The following is an 8,819-nucleotide window of genomic DNA, read 5'->3' as shown; positions in this document are numbered from 1 at the left end:
CCCGCTGAAACGTCTTCCTTTGAAACCGAAGCCTGTTGTCCAGAAACGGGATAATTTGTGTTCAGCTGCATGAATGCAACACAGCAGTAACCCCAGACCAAACAAACATGTGGGAATATTTCACAGCGGTCCCTGCTGGATAATCAGCAGCTGCTTGAGTCTCTGGTTGATCTTTGCATCGGCAGCAGACGCTTTTGTCACAGAGAACACGCTCCAGGATTTACAGAAGAAGATCTGCGTCTTCGCGGCTGATTGTGACGAGGAGATACAGGTGTTTGGGAAACGAGAGGGAAAAGAGGCGGACAGATTTATTTTCTCAGACCCTGAGAGCTGCAGATAACAGGAGGCTGGTTATCAGTGGGAAGTCCAGGAGGAGACGTTCCCACAGTTCTCCACCTGACAGCATGGAGCACAAGCTCTACCGGAGCCAAAACACAGGAATAGATGCATGTTCATGTGCAGGTCTGTAGGTGGCACTGAATTTGGGTTTTTTGACTCTTACTGTAGAAAAACAGGTTTTTTAGACAAATAAGATTTTACAAACTTTTTCTTGGTTTGTCTGTTCTTCATTTACATTTGCAGACAAATTGTTGCAGATTTTGACAATACATCAATTTGTTTTTGGCTATATTTACCCAGAATGCCTTGAGCTACAGTCCACAAGTGGTTGCTGGTCTGCTTGGCATTCACATATGCATTCAAACCACACTAGAGTTCACTTCAGCCAAACCGAGACCAAGGTTTGAAGGCTGATCTTTGTTTGTTTGTTTTTTGTCCAAACTAAAGTTAAATTATGCGTTCACACATCCCCAAACGAACAGGACTTTCTGGGCAAACAAAGCAGAGTTTGATTAAAGCGGACTAAGCAGGGCTGGTGTGAACGCACATTTAAGGTATTTTCTTACTCCTGATATTCCGGTAAACTCAGTTGTTGGGGACCAAAATTACAACCTCTGTTACATTTTCAGCTAGCGACCTGTTCCCCTCCAGGCCTGTGGGGGCGCTGTACCAAGAACCACTGAAGGAAACATGAAAACCTCTGAAAAACACACTTTCGTCTTTATGAAATGCAAACAAAAATGGAGTAGTGTCAGATGCTGTAGGATTTCTCGTTTTAGTTGTATTTACCCAGAATGCCCTGCGCTGCAGTCCGCTTCCTGCCGTTGCAGCGGCCTCCAGTTCTCTTGGTGTTCACATATGCATTCAAACCGAACCAGAGTTCACTTCAACCAGAAGGTTGATGCTATTAGTTGTCTTTTTATTAGCTTCCTTTGTCTTATGATTTTGTAACAATAAACACCTCCGTCCATTTCTATTTTCAGAAACAGAGTGCTGATGTTTGACATCAGTGTTCTTCTTACATGCATGCGGGTCACTTTGGGGTTGTGCACCGTTCACACAAAAGTCCAATTGTGGTCACATTTAATTAGTAGTATGAAGGCCTTGCACAAAAAGGGTCTCGGCAAAAAAAAAATAAAATCACAATGCAGCATAAAGACCTGAGGTGTAAACGTATCAATGTTCAATATGGTCCACGATCCTGCTAGCTGCTCCTTTCAGTGGAGAGCACTGCCTGATGATTTGTCATCATATTTGTGTTGATCCTTGTTAAACACAATCCCATCTTTAAGTACGTGCAGCCGGTTACAGCAGGGAGGAACGAGGAGGTCTGACACAGAAAACGCAGGTGAAAAATTGAAGCCGACAGCAGAGGAGGCAGACCGGAGCGAGGAGCAACAAAACCGCGTGAGATGGCGTTTTCTTGGCAGAACTCCCCGAAGCGCTGCACATTCCCGCAAGATTAATTCAAGCCACTTCTGTTTTTGTTATTCCAGTCTGCAAATTACCCCCAGATTACAGGGGAACAGCTGTACAGCCACTTCAACCCCCAGACCCAACCAAGACAAACATCACACTCTCTGGACGTTTTTCCACTTCGCAACCTGGCACTCAACAGCAAGATTAATGAAACAGATCAGACACCGCAATTACAACCACAAAGAAGTATTTATTAAACCTTTTTTTGTTTCTTTCAGTTAGTCATAGCTGCTCCAACACGTGTATTTACAAAGACATGGCGTTTTTGTAGAAAAGTCTGGTGAGAGACGGAACGGGGGAAAAAGACGTTAGAAGAGTTTAGACGGGGCTCGTTTAGGCACAAGGTTCAGTCACTACAACGTTAAAACAGGTGTGCGGTTCTGTGCCACAGCCACGTCCTTCTGTGGTAGCAAAAATGTTCCCACCGACAAAAACACACATCCGATTATTAGATAAAGAAGAACAGAAGATGAAAAACAAGGAGGAGGTGGAAGTAGCTACAAGGTACCTAAATCAGGTGACAAAGAAGAAGTCCATCAGAAAACGTTTTCCACCGTCCATGTTGCAGATTTTCATAATAAAACATGAGTATTTGATGCAGAAACCAATGAAATCCAACCCATTAATTGGATTCTAAAACTGACAGATTATTAGGGCCATGCAAAGAAAATAAAAAATAAGATTACGAGAATAAAGTCATAATTTTAACAGAGAATACAGTCCTAAGAGAATAAAATCAAAATAACACAAGGATAAAGCTGCATTATTACAAAAATACAGTGATAATATTACAACGTTTTTCTGGTAATATTATGACTTTTCTCGTAATACTATAGTTTTACTCTTGTAATTTAATTTTTCCAAGAATGGCCCTGATTCTCTGCCATAAAAAACAGCTGAATGTGAAGAGAAAACAGAAACATCTCCAGCAACATGAAGCCTAAAACAGAAACAGTTGGACAGATCCGGCTACTTTTCACTCGGCTAATGATTGCAACGCGACCGTACTGCATGTCTGATACGTGCATCAGCTATTTGGACAAACATATCTACAGGTACGAGGCTGTTTGTTTTTCTTGTTTTATATAAAAGACATACAAAATGAAAGTCGGCAGGTTCGGTATCAAACTTGTTCATACTGTTAATGTGTCGACTGAGTCGTCCTTAAAAAGAGGTGCTGAAAGATACAGAGTGGGTTACAACAGACTAACCGCTGGGATACACAGTATCCAGGAAAAGATCCGACTGGTATTTGTCACTGTAGACTGACTGGAGGCCATCATTTAACCCCAGATGTATTTATAATGTTAAGTCTCAACAGGAAAAGTCACTCAACTATTTCACCTCCTTGACTCCATTGTTGTTTTTGAAGTATCATGACATCAGTTTATGAGTTAAATGATTATGTTTCGTCTTTTCAAGTGAATACCACAGTGGTCTAGTTTCACCCTTGGGTTTAAATTCAGTCCAAACAGTAATACAACTTTGCCAAGTATGTGAGGAAGAGAAAAAAATCCAGAAAAAGGTTGCTGACGGATGAAGGCGATAATTCTACCCAGTTAAAACAAACAAAATCAGCTCCAAATGTCGTACGCTGAAGGGTATTAGTAAAGAGATCTTGAATTACATTTTAAATTGGAACTCCAGCGGTTTTACTCATCAGTTTCAGTTTACCAAACATTATGAATGTTTTGATTTACTAGTTTAAAAAAAAGAAAAGAAGGGAGGGTTTAATGAAATGTTTGAGTTTTGGAGCAGTAGTGTTCCACCGTGTTGGAATTGGAAAAATGTTCCCTTTGATAAACACTTTAAGTATTAGGTGAAAAATTAAAGATATAAATTAAATATAAAATGTTTCTAAATGGGTTTGTGTTCAACTGTTGTCTTCTTTGGACTAGAAAGCTGGTAAATGTTATTTCAGATAAGAGAATCAAGGAGAAATTCTCATTGAGGCAGTCGAGCTAAGACACAATCTCTAAGCTACTCAGAGTTGGGCTAATAGCCATCAAAGCCTAGCTAAAACCTACTTAGAGTTGAGCTAATAGCATATCTTGATAGGAGCTAGCTAAAATATTGCTAGCAGCTACATAAAGTCAAACTAATTGTCAACATCAAGCTGATAGCAAATCAAATTGGAGTAGTCAAGTTCAGATATAACCAGGCTCAAAGCTACTCAGAGTTGGGCTAACAGCCACCAAAATCTAGCTAACAACTACTTAGAGTTGCACTAATACTCTTGATGTGGCTAGTTAAAATCATGCTAACACCTACTTAATGCTAAGCTTATTTCTGCTCTAGTTTGTCAACATCAAGCTAATAGCAAATCAAATTTAAGCTAACATCAGTATAGCTAACTACTCAAAGAAAGTCACTAATAGTTTTTTTAAAGTCAAGTTGACAACTACTTGAAGTTGAACTAAAAGCTATTCAAGTTAATAGCTAGCCAAGCATATGTATACTCAAGCTAACAGTAAGCTTACAGCTAGTGACAGTTTAGTTTATAGCTACACTCAATTTAAGTAACCAGTTTCGCTAAGCAGAGCTAAATGAAAGCTCCTAAATTTATCGGATCAGAGCAATTTGTGGTTCCACTTTTTAAAAAAGAAATATATAGCAAGAATAAGTGATTATGAAATTGATTATGAAAACCATTTTTTACTTTGACAAAAGTGAAAAATTAAAGTTTAGATGTTAGCTTGACTCCTCAATGGGAATTTCTCTGATTCTCTAAATAATACAAAAATTGAGCTTTCACAAAGGACATTTCTCAAAACTTTTATAGAAACAAATTTCACTTAAAATTAGGATAAAAAAGTTTATTTTTCTATTTTGTAAAAGTTTGTAAGCGTTCAAAAATGTTATAATTCTAACAAGACTTGTAATTATTACATATCTTACACTTATATGGTACATAATTACATTCTCGTAAAAATTATTCTGACATCTTATTTTTTTTATTTTATTAAAGCTTCTCTTTTAATATTTTTAAAAATTTATCCTGAAAACTTAAATTGTATTTTTAATGCAAAGTTTAATAAATTCACACTTAATTCAATAACAAAATTATTTTCTTAAAATGTGTTAATTAAAACATATGCTAACCTTAATTAAAATTCCCCAGTGACTCATTGTGTTTTTGATTTTCAGGGTAAATCCTGATTATTTTTTGTACTTTAACACTGGAGAAAGCAGCTAACACGAGGCTTTGTGCTTTCCCAGCTGACTGACTATGAATGGAGCGTAGCATTGAAACCATCTCCACGCGTTTTTACTCCCCCATTTTCCCCTCTCAGGTCCAGCACTGGTGGAGGCTCAGATTGCATCGACCACACTCTGTGTTTTCCTTCTTCTCTGGGGGTCAATTTTTCATTCCAGAAATAACCGCTACGCGGGGGTACATGGTGTATTTTCTGTTCAGACGACACGTTACCCAGGATCAAAGACAGAAACTGAATCACCCAACGCACAACTCTGCTGCCTGTGTTGTAAATTGTTTTTGCTGTTTCACTGATAAATCTCACCCAATATGGAGCCCAGGTTGTGCCAGATGTAAAAATAAAAAATATTTTTGTTGGGGGTGCCAATATTTGTGGGAAGTATATTTTGAAGATATTAACATACACTGCAAAAACACAAAATCTTACCAAGTATTTTTGATCCTATTACCTGGGAAAATGTGTATAAGTGAAATTGTCTCCCAATAGAACTAGTACTTTTTCATCGATATTAAGGAATTGTTTACTTAAGCAATCTCATATCTTGCTGAAAAGTTTCTTGTGAGTTAGTTTTGTCTTATCTCAAATATGCTAGAAACTAGACCAACATTAAGATTTTATGTTTTTACAGTGTATGAATAGCAAGACATTTATGGTTTTGGACATCAGGTAACATTTTATTTATTCAATAAGTTTAATAATTAAGGGTAATAATAATAATTTGGCTCCAGTTATTTAGATTTTTTTTTTTGCAAATGAATATTTTTTAATATTCCCAACTAAAGATTTTCGCTCCAGTTTATTGATTTATTTATTTATGAATCTTTTCCAGAAGTGCCAATTATTTCAAACAGTGTTTGGATGTGTGAAGTATTTGAAATATATTTACATTTAAAGCTAACATCTATGACACTTTTAGACTTCAGTGAACATATTTTTTAGATAAGTAAATCTGTCCAAACTGCTTACTAAAGCAATCTGCTTTAAGAATTGACCTGATTTTCCCCACTTTTAAAATCACTTCAACATCTGGCACTAACTGAGTTCCATATTTTTTAGTTCCATATTTTTTAAACTTACCTAAGGGAATTTTCCTGAAATTGTTTGTCAAAACCTGTCCCAGCAATTATTTATATTAGAAAAACATTAGCATTGATTATTTTCTCCAAGACTCAAAAAATGTGCCAAAATTAAAAGCTTGAGGTTTCAGAAATGTTCAAGCTGAAGTTGTGCTAGTGCAAAAATAGATTAATTTAAAAAACATTTTTCAACTCTCTACTCGTGTTGCTAATAATTGTGGAGGTGGAGAGGAGTGTAGATGTGATTTATTTTAAAGATATTAAACTTTTAAGTTTGAATTCGTGAAACATCAATATTTGTTGTTTGTAGAGGGAAAAATAAAAATATAAAATCCATAAGTGAAAATATTTAAACAGCTTACTGGGAGCTTACTATGACTTTAATTTTTTTCTTGGCACTAACTAGGTAACATATTCCTTTTTCAAGATGAATTTCTCACATTATTTTTTTATAGAGCGGCACCAACAATTTAGAAAAACATTTATTTATTGTTGTTTATTTCTTCATGAGTTTTCAACTGAGATCATTCAACCAAATTATAGGTTGAAATCATTCTACTGAAATTATGAATTGTTTTATTTATTAGACATTTCGAGGAGTGTTAAGTTGGGTGCTTGGTGTGGGGTCTGTTTTAAAAATATTAAATTGTGAAAGCAAAATAAGCAAATTACCAATAGTTTAAACTATTTCCCCACCTTCATCTTTTCTTTCTTTTTTTGGCAATTGGCCCTTGCTGAGTTCCGTACTTCTGTATTAATCAAGGGGAATTTCCCTCTAGATTGGCGTAAAAAGCTGTTCTTTTTATTGATCATGTTCGGCACGGATACATCCCTGAATTTTAAACTTGCCTGTATTTACAATAGCAGTGTAAATAGTGATCCACGAAAACAAGAGTGTAACAGCAAAACTACGTTCGTGACATTCATCAGTGGCAAATTCAAAACACAAATACTCGATTTCTACACCCTGATGCACACCAGTCTCTTCTTCTTTTCCTAAACTTTTGTTAAAAACAACTAGATCCATCACATGTGATCATTCCAAAACTGACACAAACTCTTTTTTTTTCCTTTTTTGTTTTTCCAAACGTAAGTGTAATATGAGCTAACATCCTGTGATGGGTGTTTGTTTGTATTGCCGTTATAACTGTACTTACAGACTAAACCAGAACAGAAAAAAAGCACAAGGACGTCACAATAAATAGGAAAAGAACATTTTGCCTGGTAAAACTCCTTGTCCGCTTCTGCTCTCCGTTCAAATATTTTACTGTACACCTGTGTTGGCTGCTACAATTACATGGTAAATAAAAAAAAAAACAACAAATAAATGCATTAATTGATCATTAAATTGATTCTGTCCAAACACTAAGAGATGAGTGCTTCCTTAATATTTTTCTAACGGCTCCACAGTCCGCGACGATGCGTCCTTTCTAACCTGAGAGGAAGGTTAAGTCATCACAGCAGCAGCGTCCTCCATTGTTCCTCCCGCAACGAAGTGACACGAAGTGACACGAAGTTCCCAAAAAACCAAAACAAAGGGGAGAAAAAAATGTCTGTAAACTTTTTTCAGGATCCTGCTGTGCTTCTTTGCTACTCGGGCTAATTAGTGTCGCGTTTGTGTAGACGGTGTCCCGAGTGGGAACGTTTTAAAAATAACGGTGAAGTATCTGCATACTGTGAATTACAGCGAAGCTCTTCCGCCGCGAAGAGTCACAAAGTCGACAAAAACAAGCAAAGGCTTCGCTTGTCGAAGTCTCTTCCCCTCTCAGACAGAGATTCTCCTCTGTTTTGGGTTTTTTTCATTTTATTTTTTTTTAAAGTGCTCCTTAAAGAGGGAGGTGGCGAGCTGTGGTCCAATCAGGACAGTCCTTTCCCCGGTGAAGAGCCTCGGCCGCTATAAAGACAAAATGGCTGCCAGGAGCATCAGGGCAGAGCTGAGCAGCAGGATGGAAAACCGTCGCCGACCGGCAGAGTTCACGTCCTGTCTGGCTGGTTCCGGCGACTCGTGATTGATTCCATCTGAAGAGAGGAAAAAAAGACATTTTTAATTAAAACCTGGCTTGTTTTTTACTGGTACTTTGAGTTTTAACCGTCAAAGTTAAACTAAAACACAATTATCCAACAAATCTTGACATTTTGTCTCCCTGTTAACAGTTTTCTGATATTTGGACATTACAGAGCCTTGGAAAAATACATTTTAACATGTTTTATTTGGACTTTATGTGACTACAATAGTGTTTTAGATATACTGTAGATAGAAAAAAAGAGGAGTAAAGTCATGAGAATAAAGTAATATAATAAATACTATTTTAGTCAGAGAAAAAAAACGTAATGACACTAATGCTTTATTCCCACAATACTGTGAGCTTATTCTCATTATATTACAACTTTATTCTTATATTTGACAGTTTATTAGGGCCACTGTAGATAGTTTTCTGGTGGAAGTTTACTCCTTTGTTTTCTAAGAAATTTTGAGATTAATCACAGAAAATGTCTAAATTTCACAATTTTTTTCCCTAGAAAATATTTGACTTTGTTTTGTTTTGTTATTCCCAGAATATCTCTGAGATTAATCTGAAAATTTCTGAATTTCTTTTAGTGTTTTTGGGGACTTTTCAAACTCAGAAATTTTCTAGAAAGAAAAAACAAGGACAAATGTCAAGGACAAAATCTTGACATTTTGTTCTCAAAATGTCAAGATAGAAAG

General features: G+C 36.5%; 1 protein-coding gene across 1 annotated transcript in view; it reads right to left on the bottom strand.

Moving 5' to 3' along the window:
• Nucleotides 1-1,988: 1,988 nt before the first annotated feature.
• Nucleotides 1,989-8,819, bottom strand: part of LOC106921599 (ephrin-A5b-like) — an 86,619-nt gene continuing 79,788 nt past the window's right edge. The window contains exon 5 of the mRNA XM_014993383.2: nt 1,989-8,131. Coding sequence (XP_014848869.1) covers nt 8,007-8,131 — 125 coding nt within the window. The 3' untranslated portion in view covers nt 1,989-8,006. The remainder of the gene's footprint in view (nt 8,132-8,819) is intronic.

Source organism: Poecilia mexicana, unplaced genomic scaffold (assembly GCF_051168715.1).
Source record: "Poecilia mexicana isolate PSO_F unplaced genomic scaffold, ASM5116871v1 scaffold_12, whole genome shotgun sequence".
Taxonomy (NCBI): Eukaryota; Metazoa; Chordata; class Actinopteri; order Cyprinodontiformes; family Poeciliidae; genus Poecilia; species Poecilia mexicana.
This window is presented reverse-complemented; position numbering and strand designations above follow the sequence as displayed.